Below are 17,327 nucleotides of genomic sequence, written 5' to 3'. Positions count from 1 at the left end.
ATGTTCTATTTTACCGTTTATTTTAAAAATTTTCGTTTTTAGATTGAAATCTCGTATCCCAGCTGATTAATTCATGTAATTACCTACTATTATTATATTATACATTATACCTATTTCGTATTCTTGTAAGCGTTAAAAAATTATCTAAATATTTCATTATTTGGATCTTTTTATTTATTTTTAAGTAAAAAAAAAACACTTTTAAATATTTTTTTTTATTAAAACGTAATAACTACCTAAAACTAGGTACTAGAAAAATAAATAATAAATAAATCAATACAAAAAAAACTACAACTACATTAAGAGCGTAGGCGCAAAATTTCTGTTCAATGATTTTCCGAGTCCTGAGAAAACTAATAAGTATTTTTGAAAAATTTAAACGCAGAATGAAAGATTACATTATTACCGAGAGCCGAAAGTCCCTGAAGCCTTCTATAATGTTTATTGCAATAAGTTACAGGGGTGAAAAAAAAAAGAGAAAATTGAGTGTGCTATTTAATTTCAAATATCTCATTAAAAAAACTTTTTTGTGTAGGTATTCTAAGTAACTTTTACCCTCGGTAATAATGTAATCTTTCATTCTTCGCTTAATTTTTTCAAAAATATTTATTAGTTTTCTGAGGATTTGAAAAAAAAATGAATGCGGTTAAAAATTATTTGTCCGAAATTTTGCACCTTCGCTGACAGCCTTAAAACATTAAAAACCTAAACATGTACGTAATCCAAAATACACAAAAAAACATAATATGTACCTACATATAATAAAGTACAAAATCCTTATTTTTTATTTTGCCATATGTTACTTTGTAATATTTTTTTTGAAGGTGCAAATTTTACACAGCCAGTATTACTGACACCATCTTTTGTCGCCAATAAAGCCCTAATTGTAGATGTATTTAAGAGGTTTCTTTTATCTGTTTTTATATTGAATACATTACTGAAAACCCTTTCTACACTAGCGTTTGAAAATGGTATAACGAATAGCAATAAAAATACTTTTTTTAATTAGGAAACAAATATATTAGCTTCATTTTTTAATTTTACCATTTATCCATTATAAAAAAGTATTTTTACACTCCAAAACTTATTTCAACAAACGTTTACTTAAGCACTGCACTACATAAAATAAAAATAAAACTAAATCGTGCAGTAGCTATCATAAGTTTATAGACTAAAAACCCATAAATAAAATCGGACGGCAGAATCCCTGTGTTTGAAATTTGAATTGGATCAGTATGTCTTAAGTGGAAACATTTGTGGGTTCAAATTCTAAACAAAACAATTCGCACAGGTCCCTTTTGTCCCTTCTTATCTGTTGGGTGGAACCAAAGAAAATTAATGTGTTGTTGGGAATACATGAATGAGAAGCGGGTTTTTTTAAGTTTATTTTTGTTATTAGTCTGTTGTAGTAGATTGGTAGATAAACTGAAAAATATACGCAAATATCCGATTTATTTAAAGATAAGTAGAAGATACGACAACTCTCAAAAAGATACGCAAATCGGATAATTATACGCCGATTGGCAACACTGGGTTAATGAGACATGACATAGAGTAGGTTCTAAACCGTAGAAGATACTCTCTGGTGGTAAGTATGCTTACCGGCCAATGTAGAGTCAGGAGGTATCTATGTCTGCTTGAATTAGAAGTCTCATCACATGTTCTTTGGAAGTCCCCTGCACTGGCCTATCAGAGGTGGCAGATCCTGGGTTCGGCCTTTATGCAACTGAGCTAAATGAAGAAGTCTAAAGAGACTTGTGGCTTTCTGTGAGGCCAGAAGGTTACTAAATGATTAGAGGTTAGGAACGGCAGGAGAGCTCAGATTTGGAGCTCCTATATGGGAAATTCGACAGCATGGGCTCTAGAAACGTCGAAGACCCGGTGATTATGGACTTCTGTATGATAGGAGTGATAAAATGGACCCGCCTGAAGAGATCTAAGTCTCGGAATGACTCGCAAATGGGTCCTGTCCCATATTCCATGACTACAATGATCAAAAGCGATGATTTTTTGTACAATAACTTAAAAACGAACATACTGTCATACAGGCGACAGAATAGTCAAGATTTTCAATAAGGAAGGCCAGCAGAAAGGAACGAGACCACCAAAGAGATCTTGAGGCAGTTGATCATCGAAATTACAAATATTCCTACATATAAACCAGTATCTAAACAGACGTTATGGATCAATTGTAAGGAGAATAATATTAATAACTGTTGAATGATTTTAATATTTGAAGAAAAATCACATATTTTTCCTCTATTGACATCTACAATTAGTTAATCTCTAACAAATGTTCAAATTAATATCCATTAGCAGTTAGTGTGTAAGATGCATGCGTTAAATATGGCGTCGGCAATAAACAAAAACTAATAAAATTAATTTATCGCCATTGTTTCTGAATGCACTTCAAAAATACGAGCCCGGGCTTAAATTGGTGGATATTTGTAGTTCTTCTATAACTAAATTAAATCTTGTCACAATCAATTTAGAGCAATTTAAAGCATGTTTTCCTTAATTTGAATGGATGTTTTTATGTTCACAGTCCGTTGTTTTATGCCTGCTTGAATATGGAAAGCTTTAACGTGGGGGAGAGATGGGTTTTTCGATTCACTTACGCCTTCATCCCTAAACAGTGTTTTTAGGGGAGTGCAATTAGAACGAAAACATGCATTGTTTCGGAATAATTCAAACAAGATTAAATTTTTCTAAAACTTTTTTTGTTAGTTTATATACATGTTAAAGTAAAAAGTTCTACTCGCAGATTTGGCCGCTAATTGTTTTAATTGTTTAAACAATACAATTGTTTTATATAAATAATTTTAAAAATATCGTTGAATTCATTATTTTACTTTGATCAAATATGTTTCTATTTTGTTTTTGGTTATGCTGAATCCGAATATGGCATTACAATTTGAAAATTCTTATACAGAAGCTCTTATACAGTATGTTTGCGTAGCTAGGAACCACATGGAAAACTTTTTTATTATCAATTTTACGAAAAAAAAGTTATTCTTCATAAAATACTCTGGATAGTCAAAAATCTAAAAGTCAACCGTCAGATATTAAATTTTAACAATTTTATACGAGTTATGTCAAAAATATGAATTTCTTTAAATAGTAAAGTACCTTTATATTCCAGAATATCAAAAAATGCTATTATGAAAAGTTGTTTGAAATTAAAAACTATATTTTAGTATACAATTACATCATTCTAATCGAAAAAAAAATTTCAATTTTTTAGCAAATTACGAATACCCATCATCATTTTATTACAATAATTATTGTAACTATTTTATTATAAATTTTACGAAAAAAAGTTATTCTTCATAAAATATTCTACCTGGTCTAAAATCTAAGATACAACCATCAGATATCAAACTTTTTCAGTTTTATACGAGGTATGTAAAAAATATGATTTTTTCTTAAGAGTTAAGTGCCTTTATTATTCACACTATTTTAATTAGAAGGATGTAATTGAACACTGGAACATATTTTTAATTCCAAACAACTTTTCTTAATAACAATTTTCGATATTGTGAATTATAAAGGTACTTTACTCTTGAGTGAAATTCATATTTTTTGACATAATACGTATAAAATTAATAAAATTTTATATTTGATGGTTGCATCTTAGATTATACCGGGTGGTGAATCGGAAAACGGGCCATAGGAAACTCAATGTAAAATTCTAAACTGTTGAATTCCTGCTTCCCTATCTATTTTACATCAAAAGTCATGAGAAGTTATTTGTAGAGGATTGAAATCTGTATTAAAAACAGAAGTTACAATTGTTCTACGATTTAAACACATTCCAAAATTTTGAAAAATATAATGTATTTACCGCAGTAGGTATGTGTGGGTATGTTAGGCCACACGTTACTATTTAACTGACAGTGAGCACATTATTGACTGAAGAAAATATCTTTATTATTAATACTTTCTCCTTAACTAAGGGTATCTTATCAACTTTATTGTGTTTTAAACAAAAAATGATAAAATAATTTAAAAAATTGACAGTTCTAATTGTTAATATAATAAATTCATTGTCAACAAATGCAATCTTATACACATTATTGTATTGTGTGTGGCCTAGCTTTGGCGTATTACTCTGAAAATTGTATTATATTTTTACAAAATTTTGAATAATTATTGTTCATAGAACAATATTAACAGTTGTTTTCAATAGAGATTTCAATTCTCTACAAATAGTTTCTGATGACTTTTGATGTAAAATAATTAGGGAAGCAGGAATTTAACAGCTTAGAATTTTACATTGAGTTTCCTATGGCCCGCTTTCCAATTCACCACCCGGTATATGATGCAGAGTATTTTATAAAGAATAACTTTTTGTAAAACTGATAATAAAAAAGGTATCAATAGGTTCCAAGTTACGCAGACATACTGTAAAAAAATTTTTGTTGAACATTTGTTATTGTTAAAGCTTAGATATTATTAAATGTATTTTAGGTAAGATTTACAGAAAAAAAGTTTTGATCACTTGTATAAACATATTTTTAGCTGGTAATATTCGGTTTTTGTATTACATTTTTGTTATCTTTCTTAATTTTCTCAAAAAGAAATAGTGTATTTCATTTCTAAAGTAAACTAATTCAGTGCATTTTAAAGACTACATCCTAAGCTTTAAAAAACACATATAAAACTGTAATAGATCTGTTCAAACTTCAACTGTTCAAAGTAATACCGTCTTAAAGTGGTGTTAATTCTGTGAAACTATGAAGATTTAAAAAATTAAATTTTTTGAGACGTCGTATCATTTGAATTAAATTTTTGAGATTTTCTTTTAATGAAACATCGTTTAGTAAGCTGTTTGAAAGGTGAGTTGTGCAAATTTGAGAGTTTTATAGGTAAAATTGTATTAGTTACACATTTTTAAATCATTTTTAAACAAAATTCATGTAAGTCTCACTTTCAGCCCACACCGTACTTATGCACATACATTTTATTTCTTTTTATTATAAGCATAAGATAGCTAAATTATTTTTCTTTCATGTTCAATTTCTAAAATTTCATTTGATCGATTGGTTAAAGAATTACATTAAAATAACTCAACCGTGCACTTCGCCGTACGCTAGTTTACAGTGCGCCAATGTTTGTGAGAAGGGTGACTTTAGCGTTATAAATAAAAAATTAGAGAAGCTACAGATTTAATTTTAGAAAAATCTATATATAAGGTTTTTTTTGTAAAATTTTCTGAATTTTTCAATGGTCAAGTCAGTTTTTTTCTTAAGTTCATATTTTCGGAGGTATTTAAAAAACATCTAATTTCGCAGTTCATTTGTTTAATAAAAAATGAAGCACCCACTTCTCGAGTAGAACTTTTTGATATGTTGTTTATTAAACATTTCTTAATGAAATTACAAAAAGTTCTATCTTGTTTGATTTTTTCCGTAGTGAAAATCTATATGCACTCCTCTATTTATACTCGAGTGACAATAATATATAAGTTTAGTAGTGAAGTAGTTTGTTATAAAGGGTAGAAAATATTACGAGTCGACATCAGCGCGTCATTAATATTTTTGTTTTTCGAAAGTTCTGCGAACTTTCAACAGTGCGGCAACAGTGCGTCGGCAGTACGACAGTGACAGTGCCACTATACTATCAAAAACAATAATTATTATACTCATAGGCGCGCTAAATGTTGCCAAGTCAGTCAAGTTCGATTTCTTGTTATGTATAATCGATTTTTAGTAGTTCCAATGTGACACAAAATCTAGGCATGGGATAAAAACGTTTATTTGAAGAAAGTGTATTTTTTTTGTTATTCTTAATGGCGGCACAGGCTCGTTTTTGAAATATTTTATTTAATTATAGAGTAATTTCCAGATATAAACATATTTCATAAATTGGACTCTGTACCCCCATTCTTCACTATATTACGAATATGTGTGCCAAATATCTCGCCAAATATTCAAAATTAAAGTTTGACATTTGATATATAACAAATGACATGACAATGACATATCTCGCTGTACAACAGCTTAGGTGAAATACTAAACTAACTATTTACCATACACCAAGGCACGGATACAGAAGGGGTATAAGGGGCTTTATTATTGTGTTTAGTCTATAAATATTATTTTTTTATTACCTGCAATGCAAAACGCAAGTATATTGGGTATACTTGCGGTTTGCATGAACATCATGATATTGATGTCAAACAAGGAGCCTAACCAAGACAAATACGAATAAACCAGTCACAACAGAAAGGGCATCGGAAAGAGCAATGTTAGGTATATGACTGTCGAATATAAAAACAGGAACGAGGAATAAAAAGTCGAGGATATCACAGCCCAAACTGCCAAACTCAAATGGAGCTTCGCAGGCACTGCTAGAGAAAAGGACCAACGTTGGAACGCCACAATACAACATTGGAGACTTAACAAAGGTAGAATACCAAGAGAATGACAATATATGAGACCTGTAGAATCAAGACCTGTTAGATCCATTTTATGAAATTTTTCAGGAGACTAAAAAAACGATAAAAATGTAAATTCCCAAAAAGTATTGGGCATTTCTTAATCAAAGTGGCATCAATAAATGTCATCAAACAGCGGATTTGAGCAGAAAACTTATGCCTGTAGATTAATAGATACTTGAACTTTGAAACTGGGTAAAAAAGGGGAAACGGCAAATTTAGGATTTAGCAGGTTTGGTTCTGATGGGCTCATATTTATATCAGTTGGATAAACGCCACAATACAACATTGGAGACCTTACAAAGGTAGAAGACCAATATAATGACAACATATATCAGTTGGATAAATGCCGTTAAAAAAAATAGCCGAATCAAATTGGAAGAATGTTGCTCAGGATAGAGCTCGATGGAAAGAGTTGGGAGAGGCCTATGTCAAGCAAGGCTATATCGATAGGAAGCTAAGAAGAATATTTTTTAGATGGTAGATTGCTGGCCTACCGCTCCAAATCCCATTTCGGAGGACAATTTCTGCCTTCCTCGTTGGTCCTGCACTACCTTTCACCAGGGGCGGTTTCTCCATTGGTTCACTTGTGCAGTGAACACCCAATCAAATTTCATTAAAGCGCATATTTTTAAAAATCTCGTAAATATCATTAAAATATTTTTTCTTAAATCTCATAAATATCATAGTATCATTAAAATATAATTGTATTTATTAATCTCATAATTTATTTGCACAACACCGCTACGCTAGATGCACGTGGTAAGTGCAGAATTCAAATTAAATCCAGCCACTATACAGTAATCCTATAGAAGAACGAGAGCTCTTAAATCCGTGAACCAGTGATTCTCCTATCTTAAAACATTGACGATTTGTGCACTGCACACAGAGACCGGGGCCGAGCGTTTCGATTCACAGTTTGGCATTTTCTGTTGTGGGATTTTATTAAATACAATATTGGTAGGTAGTTTTTTAGGATGGAGCCTTATTCAGTGAAGTTTATAAAAGAAAATGCAAATAGTTTTGAAAATCGACTTCTTATAAAAAGAATGGACTAACTTGGCCGGAGATAAACTTGATACAAGAATGTACAATAAGAAACAAAAAGTTTAAACATCGTTTTAAAGTTGAACAATATAGAAAAACTTCGTGATTATGTGGGTGTGATAAACTACATTCTTTGTTTTGTTTTCCATGTTTAGTATTTTCAAAGAATAAAACTATAATTTCAATCTCGGTCTTTGGATGCCGTTAAAATAAACGGATTTTTAAACAGTTTTGACACAGCCATTTCAATATTCGTAACTTCTGCCTCCACCTTCACCACCGAAGAAGCGCCATCATTCAGTAGGTATCATATTCTGCACAAAACAAAAAAAGTGTGTGACATCCTGACTAATCGGGTCAAAGATAGGTTTCATTTTACAGAACATCTTTTGGCAAGGCCCCAAAAATTTTTCGCCTGCAGCGCTTATTCACCGTTTGTATAATTACATCTTTTAATTGAACACCCTCCTTAAATTACCAAGAGCCGCCACTGCCTTTCACTGATGTTGGTTAGCCAATCTACAGTAACGTTGCTTATGTTCATCATCAGTGTTCGCCCATTTAGTTAAGCCACAGTTCTTGGTGGTGAGGATAGGAATTGGGTAAGAGAGGCTAGAGCTGGTATGTGGAAGCAACACCTTGTAATGCGCATCATTACCCCTTTGATAGAGAAACAAATAAGCCTAAATAAGAAATATATAGCAAAAAATAGAATAAGGTGACAAATATTTCCATTATTTGAATATATTTTTTCACGACGGTCTTCAGCAACACCCTGTAGACGAGGTGTCGTCATTTTTCATTTAACAAAAATTTCCATTCGGCCATTATATTGATATATACAGAGAGTCGTATCGATGTTAAACGAGCGTTTTTGATTGAAATTTATGCCAGTAAATAAATACAAGTAAATACGTAATGTCGTAAAAGATAATTTTCTATAGAAATACATTGTATCTTTATGTTCAGTATCCATGTATAATGGGTATTTTACTGCCTGTACCATACGACATATGTACCATAGACATTCGCGTATTTTATACCATGAAGTATTAAATGGTTTTTTGCGGAATATTTTACGATTTCGTTAAAGATGGCTCGCTTTCCAATTCGCAGAAAATCCTTTTCAACTCTTGACCACTTCACAATTCACACTATTTGACATGTAGATGATAGATTTAGTGATAAAGAGTCACTAAAGAAACATAACATAAATTGTTTTAACAATTATTTATTGGTGTTTCATTTACTATTCAAAATGCGTTTGACAACTGACATGTTAAAAGTAGCTTTAATGATATATTATATCCTACAGCCTATTCAGTGATATAAAAGACGGACACTGTCGACAGTGTCCGGCAGTGAAAATCGGAGGTTTTCACCTCCGATTTTGTTGAACCTCCATCGGTGCCAACTTGCGCTTTTACCGTGAGGGTGGATGCCACCCCTTCTCAGGGATAAAAATTATATTATTAAAAATAACCCCATAAATTGATAGAGGCGCAACTTCTAAGCAAAATTTGTTAATAGTAAGTTATTAAGATAAATCAATACTTTTTTAGTTACTAAAGATTAAAGATTTTAATTTTTTGCGAAAAAAATGCATAAACAGTTTTCCTTAAACAACTCAAAAACTATTTTTTTTTAATTAAAAAGTTTTTACAAAAAATTATTATTACAATATTTGAAGCTAATAAAAAATCGAATAAATTCCCCACTTGAAAAACGTTTTAAAATTAATTCAAAGTAAGTTATATGTAATAAGGAACTTGCATAAAATTTTAAATTCGAAAAAAATGGTATACCTATACCTAAATCACAACAGAACATAATTTAGAACATGTATCAAAGATAAAAAAGTTTCGTTTGTCTTTCGTTTGGCACCTAAAGACGACTAAAAATTCAACTTATACCAGCCAGCAAAAAACGCGTCGTGACGTCACGGGGTTGTATGTTTACATTCTACACCAATTGTAAATATAATTTTAAATTAGATATTATAAACGTCAGTAGAAAATACAGTTATTTGACGTTACAAGTGTTTTTGATCGTTTGAACTATTCATAGAAAACTTGTACTTTTACACAATGGTTTTATTTTCAATAGTAAACCTTCTTTCCTTTCCTTCAAAAACTGTATCAAACTCAAATTTTAACAAACTGGTATATATTTATTATAATGATATACGATAAATGGCATTAGAATATAAATATACATATTTCCTTTATTCCCCGACGACGAGCTGGCCAAATACCCAAGTAGGTGGAGGCCAATAAACTAAAGAAGAAGAAGAAGAATATTCCTAAATATACCCATAAACGGAACCATATAGTTAAACTCTGTGACGTCACGGGTCGTTTGAACTATTTTAAGATACCGAAGACTTTAAATTTGTACTTCTAAGTTATTATGAGTTTTTGAAGCGTGAAATTTTGGAAATCTCATTTTTATACAAAACTGAACATTATTATTTAATAAAAAAAAAAATGTGCAAGTTCCCTATTGAATGTATATTTTTTCGGCAAGTACTCAAATCTAAGCATTCAAGGTTAAATAATGGCAAAACGAAGCATTTTATAAACTAAAATTACTAACACTTAACGTAGTACTCTGAAATACCTATCAAACGAGCTCCAGAAGATGTTAATAGCATCAAAATTAAGCAAGTTCTGATGAAAATAAGAGGACACTTTCCAATTCTTTAGGAAAAAGTGAAAAATAAAACATTGGAAAGCCACTTCCACAAAAATTAAAATTTGTGGTAATCCCTATAAGAATTTCTTTATTTTAGCAAAGTAATAACCTCAAACACTTTGACCCGTTTAGAATGCATATTTTTTAACAAAAAATACGATTTGAAAAAAATCAGAATTTTTCAAATTTTCGTAAATTTTATTTGCTTTTGACAATAACTCCAAAAATACTTAATATATAAATGTAAAAAATGATACAGAATAAAATTTGAATTTTTTTTAATACAGATTTTACTTTATTTTTTATTTTTGTAAGATAAAAGATAACCGATATAGAAACGTTTAAAGCCTAAATTTTACTGCGAGAACTTTACCTTTTATTTAAAAAAAATAAGGGATTTAAAAGACTAAATTGAACACGATTTTATAGCCCTTGAAATTACCTTTCAAATGGTTTTTTGACGAATCTGATATCATAAAAACTAACTGAGTTAAAAAAAAACATTTTTTGGGAAAATTTTGGGAACATAAATGTTGAAAAATTTTTGGAGCATAAATTTTGATGCTATCACCTTCTTCTGGAGCTCATTTGATAGGTATTTCTGAGTACTTTGACAAAATGTTTAGTAAGTATATGTATATTTATAAAATGCGTCGTTTTCCCCTTATTTTTAGGCTTAGATTTAGGCTTAGATTTGAGTACTCGTCGAAAAAAATATACATTCAATTACTTCTAAATCAGTTTGAATTAATATTAAAAGAGGTTTTTCGAGTAAGGAATTTATTCGATTTTTTATTAGCTTTAATTTTGGTAATGAAATTATTTTTGTAGGAACTTACAGTTTTTGAGTACATTATGAAAAACCAGTATAAAACATGCACTTTTTTCATGAAAAATTAAAATCTTTTGTCTGTAATAACTCAAAAGTATTGATTTTTTTAATAACTTTATATAATTTTTGCTTAGCATTTGTCTCACTATCAATTTCTAGCGATATTTTAATTAAAATTAGTTTTTAACCCCGAGAAGGAGTGGTATCCACCGCCAGGGTAAAAACGCAAGGCACCATGTCACTTTTGTTTCTTACCGTATCCTCTAACTACTCACCAATTTTCATGAAAATCGATGGAGGTTCAACGAAATCGGAGGTGAAAACATTCAGTGATTGTACCTATGTACTATTGGTGTTTACCAGAGTTTATCTCATCACAAAATTCTTCTCTATTGTTGATCGATTAGGTCCAAAAAACAGTTTGATACTTGTCAATAATATTCTCGGAATAAGCACTTACACAATTACGTTTTTATTTCGTAAGGACCTATTTTTTTGTTTATTTCAGAATATCTCTATATTTGTAGTATTGTAAAAAATAAAAATACTTCAACGACTTACCATTTAGTGGATTTGGCACTAGTAGAGGAGGGCTAGAAGATTCAGTTTCAGTCTTTATTGATTGGGAAAATGGAAGAAAATTCGAAGGAAAAATCCCCTGAAATAAAATGTTTAATCAAACTACAAAACATTAATGAATTTCAAGCTGTAAATAAAAAATTAGTCGATATATTCCGCATCTAACGCTTGGTATGTGACTCCCATACCCAAGTTCCTTTAAACGGTGCAAAAAGTGTCTTATACGTCTTTGGTGCAATTAACTCAGCAATTAAACACAATTAGAAATGTACTACAAGAACTGAAATTAACAAATTAATCAATAAACTAATCTCTTTTTACGTGTTAAAGATCACACGCAGTTGTCTTGTACATTATGAATGAGCTACAAGGAAGACGTATATCTAATAGGCTTTAATGGATGTACAGTCCATTCAGAAGTAGAGTGCCATGTAACAGAAGCGATAAAAATAAATAAGGCATTGGATGACACGTTTTTTCTTAATTAACCTAGGACAACTACGAGTATCTTGGTTTCATGTATGTGGTGATTTCTAATAATACATTTCTCCATTTCTAGCAGTATATCGTTAATGGTTGCAATAAGTGTTCTTCTAATATTATTTGCTACTTTTTTACTTTAATCATTCACTACGAAACATGTATTTTGTGATGAATATAAATATACAATAAAAGTAGGATTAAATATGATCTGTCATAGAACTAAAACCATGACAACCACGAAGAAGATCTTATGCCTTTCCATTATGTGTATGTAATCTACGTTCAAAGATGGATGTTTTTGGATGATCGTCATCATCGTCATCAATCAGCCCTGATTTGTCCATTGTTGAACATAGGCCTCCTTCACGTCCTCCAGATATTTACAACTTCTTCTGTTCTGCGGCTCTACTATCCGATTGGTCACAATTCTTATAAGATATCAGCTTCTGTCTGCCGTGGTCTCCATTAAAGTGATTTGTTGTCCATCTGTCGTCTTTCATTGCTGCAACAGGTTCCGCCCATCTCCATTTTTGCCTTGAAATACGTTCGATATTATCTTCCACTCAGGTTCGTCTGCCAACTTCCTCGTTTCTTAGTCTATTTCTTAAACTCATTCCAAGTATTGATCGCTCCATTTTACATTGGGTGCGTTCGGACGACCACAGCGGCTGGACAGCTGAGCCAGCGGTAGCGTTTAGACGATACCGCTGGAAGTCAGCCGCTGAGAGATTTACTAAGCTTTCCCTATAAGCGCTGGATACAACCACTCAGCCGATTTCTGCTGACAGTCAGCCGCTGAGGTCGTCCAAACGCAACCATTGTGTCCTTCTCAATTTTTCCGCTGACGTTTTTGTGGGAGTTAATGTTTCTTTTCCGTATGTAATACCGCATTTACACTCAGTCCTGTTGGACAGGGAATTGGGCAGGGAAGTGGGCAGCGTGAATGTGTAAATAGCTCGCTCGCGCTGCTGCTCCTCATGCTACTGCCATTGCACGGCGCTCCCCAAAAAGTCGGTTTTCCGGAAGGAAATCAAAGGACTGGCAGCGCGAGTGCGAGTGAGTATTCACATTCAACTACTCTCTCTCTCTCTCTCACTTGTGAGTAAGTAAGCAAGACGATGCTGTCGTCACATTCCATTCTTGAGAGTAGTTCGGTAAATGAGTTGTGAGGACATTGGCGAGGAACTGAGTGAACTAGTGAACACCTCACTCGCGTCGATATCGTATTTAGGGCAATATTTTCGGCAGCGGCAGCAGCAGTGGCAATGGCTGACTATAAATCCGGCATAGAACTGGTAGAACGCACTGGTTAAAAGTTTTCCTTTTTTAAATGGATTGGGATATTTGTTTTAAACACGTCTCTCATTTTTTGGAATGCAGCCCTACCTAAACTTATTCTTCTGAGTAGCACGCATGTTTGGTTGTCTCACGTTAACCTTATTTCGTGAACCAAATACACATATCTTTCCACAAGTTTTATGGCCGATTACTCGATTTCTATTAGTTCATTGGGAAAGAGATTGGTCATCATTTTTGTTTTTCCACAGTTTATCTTTAACCGACCATCGTTTAAATGCATATAAATGCGTCCCATTACTATTATGAATAGTTTTGGCGATAAAATATATCCTTGTCGCACCTCTCTGCCAATTTTTATCTTTACAGTCATGCAATTTCTATTCTGCATTCTTAAAGTGCTTTTAAGATAGCGACCGTTTCAACTGTGGTCTATTATATTCTATAGACTTTTCGACTGAAGTTTTTTTAAGCCACTGCAGATGGTCGTTTGTTCCATAGCTTTATCGAAATCCTGTTCGTTCTAATTTTTACTTCCAATTTATATGCCAGTATTCAATGCCAATTCATTGCCAATTTTGGATGATCAGACAGAGATAAATCCTTTTTATAGTGTCCATCTCTTACCACATATAGAAAATGAAACTGTTTAGTTTGTCGCACTTCACATTCAAAAATATGGTGAAACCACAAAAAGAATCACATGTCCAGATGCTTTATCCCTTAAAGTGTCAATCCAAGCATTTTTGTCGATAGAAAACAAAGTAAACCTATTTTTTCGACTGATAATATCTAAAAAGTCCAAATATATGTTTGTGTTGCAACACTCTCTTTCTAATACGTTTTTAGTTTGACCAATATGTATGTGTATCTAGACTTAAATGATAACAAATAAACAAATACGCATCAAACAAAGAAATTTAAAATTTTTTTCAAAACTAATAATGATATAGGACTTAAATAGCATTCAATCCGATGCCAAAATAATTAAAAATCCATTTCATGTCTACTTGACCCATTTTTCTAATCTACCGATGGCAAAATTGCTTGCTATTTTATGTAAATCGTAATTGTATCAAAATTAAATCTAAGGAACTGTTAATATAAAATTATAGCGACCATGAATGAGTTTTGATCGACTCAAAGATATCAGCGTAATTATTTTCAAATGCCTGAAAAGCATCTTTTTCTCCCATAATTACACCTAACTGTTACTTTTGGCAGTAAATTTCCAACTTATTGTTCATAATTTTAATTATTCCGAGGAAAAAAATGTGAGAATTGGGTGAAACTCTAGTTCTATTTGGAATCGCAATTAAACAATGCTTAGATTAAAATCGGGGAGATAAGTACTAGGAGCACTTTTCAGTTCTGTGGTTTTGTCAGATATCAGTGCAGTATCGGACTAACCCTTTATGCGTTTAATTACAATCCTGACCTTCATTCGTGACATGATCCAGAAAAGTGAACTGAGAAATGTTGAAAAACTGCCAAGGACGAATATATGCAAATAAAATTTAAATAGGCAGGTAAGTCAAACACAAAGAAAAATTACTGATACACATCAAAGAAGTAGTGGACGTATTTTAAGACAACTGGTTTTCTAATATATTATTCCCTATGCTTCCTCGAACACCGTACCAGCCATCTGGCTACTGATACAGGTTGCGTTCATTACTGCGCAGCACACTTTTACGGGTAAACATATCGAATTTAAAATTATTTTAAGACGAGAAATTTTTTTCTCATTACTTTTTAAACATTATTAGAAATATGAATTATAATTGTCAGACATTTCTGTGGTTTAAAAAGTAAGGACGAAAAAATTTTTCGTCTTAAAATAATTTTTAATTCGATATACAGGGTAATTGATTAGTGTCATAAAGCTCAGTAGATCCTCTATAGTAATAGATAGCAATAAAAGTTAATAACAAAAATTGTAGCCAATTTTGAGCTTCACATTAAAAAATTAGTTAGAATATTACAGGGTGTTCGATTACATAGTGGCAGACCAAATTTATGTTTTTTTTTTTAAATAGAACACCCTATATTTTATTTTATATTCGAAATCCTCTTAACTTCCCCTTCACAAAAATATAAAGGTTTGTTATGTTATATAGGTAGGGCTTTTACAAAGTTATAACCAATTTTCTATGAAAATCGTAACATGTTCAGCTCCCTGTATAAATAAAAATAAGGACAACAGCAATGGTTTGTTGATACCATATTTTTTTGTTGATTGTGAAAATTTTTAAGAATTGTTGATATTGCTAATTTTCTTTATATCGAATACAGGGTGAGTCAAAACGCAAGTACATTCTTTTCTCAGAAATTTACCATTACCGTACTTTAATTTTTGTATAATATTCCCTATGCCTAAATTTGTTAGTTTTCGAGATATTTTCATTTTTCAAGCAAGTTATTAATTAGGATGTTCTATTTAAAATTACTGAGAAAATAATGTACTTGCGTTTTGACTCACCCTGTATTCGATATAAAGAAAATTAGCAATATCAACCATTTTTATAAATTTTGACATTCAACAAAAAAATATGGCACCAATAAACCACTGCTGTTGTGCTTATTTTTATTTATACAGGGAGCTGAGCTTATTACGATTTTCATAGAACATTGGTTATAACTTTGTAAATACCCTGTATAACATAACAAACCTTTATATTTTTATATTATTCAACAGTTGTGTCGAGTGTTTCTAAAAAAGAAGCCAATACAAAAGATGGTCACAAAATAGACAGAACTAACAAATTGAATCACTAATTTAAGAAACAAAGATAGACAATACATACACACGATGTCAATTCAAAGTTTTATAAACATAAAGCACAGTAAATAAGAAACACAAGTTTTCAGTGTTAAGTTGCTGCAAAATGTTCAACGGGACAAATCTTTCCCAGTCCTGTACTGGGTATATTTGTATGTGGGAAGAGTTTTAATAAAAATTACAGAAGCAGTCAGTCTCATGTCGAGTACTTCGTTTAGAAGTTACAACAGGAAATGTTAACAATAAAATCAAATTACCAGTAACAATATTTATATTCATGTTCTCAGTGATTTATGTCTAATTTGAGACTTTATTGTTCTACCGAAGAACTAGATATTTTATTAAAAAAGTTCAAGTTATGAGGAAGGAATAGTGGGTGAAGGTATTTAAGTATGTAGTTGGTATGGATCTCCATGGTTGAATGTATTGCGGTTCAGTATTTTGCAATAGCTATGAACAAAGAAGATAGTAAATAGTATAAACTGTATCTTCTTCTCTTCTTATATTTGTTGTAGATCTGTCGATCTGTTAATTCCGACGTTGATGTATTTCTTGAGAGGTAAACTGCCAGCGATCTCTCCATCTTTTCGGTGGTCTCCCCGTTGGATGCTGCCAGCTAGTTCTCCTTCTAGCGCAAGTTTTGGTAGTCTGTACTCCTTCATTCTTTTTAGAAGACTGAACCATTCTCTTCGCCTTTGCCTACCCCATCTTACTACATCTTGCACTCCACATTGTTACCTGATGATGTTGTTCCGTATTATATCCCTTCTTGTCTTCCCTACTATTGCTCTTAGTGTTTTCATTTCGTCTGTTCGTAGCATGCTTTTGGTTTTATTGGTGTCTTCTCTTGATTCAATACCATAGGTCATAACAAGTCTGATGCAAGTTTTATAAATTCTAATTTTGCTGTCCATTTTCATATACAATGGGTTATTCCAGACCACATCTCTCAAACATCCGGACATGACTGCGGCCTTGTTTATTTGTCCTCTTAGGTATGTGAGTGGCTGGGTCATGATAACTTGATAAATCTACACCTAGATATTTGAACTGGTTTAGCTGTTCTATGGGTTTCCCCTCTACCACGAGCTTGCATCTAATTGGATCTTTGGCAATGGTAATGCATTTTGTTTTCTGCGTGGATATGTTCATGTGAGTCGTCGACATACTTGGTA

General features: G+C 31.8%; 1 protein-coding gene across 2 annotated transcripts in view; it reads right to left on the bottom strand.

Moving 5' to 3' along the window:
• Positions 1 to 17,327, bottom strand: part of LOC114340744 (zinc finger protein castor homolog 1-like) — a 365,464-nt gene that overhangs the window by 81,575 nt on the left and 266,562 nt on the right. For both annotated transcript variants that reach the window (XM_028291549.2, XM_028291619.2), the window contains exon 5: positions 11,574 to 11,670. In XM_028291549.2, the coding sequence (XP_028147350.1) occupies positions 11,574 to 11,670 (97 nt within the window). The remainder of the gene's footprint in view (positions 1 to 11,573; positions 11,671 to 17,327) is intronic.

Source organism: Diabrotica virgifera, chromosome 5 (genome assembly GCF_917563875.1).
Source record: "Diabrotica virgifera virgifera chromosome 5, PGI_DIABVI_V3a".
Taxonomy (NCBI): domain Eukaryota; kingdom Metazoa; phylum Arthropoda; class Insecta; order Coleoptera; family Chrysomelidae; genus Diabrotica; species Diabrotica virgifera.
Note: the sequence above shows the minus strand (reverse complement) of the source record. Positions and strands in the feature narration are given on the sequence as shown.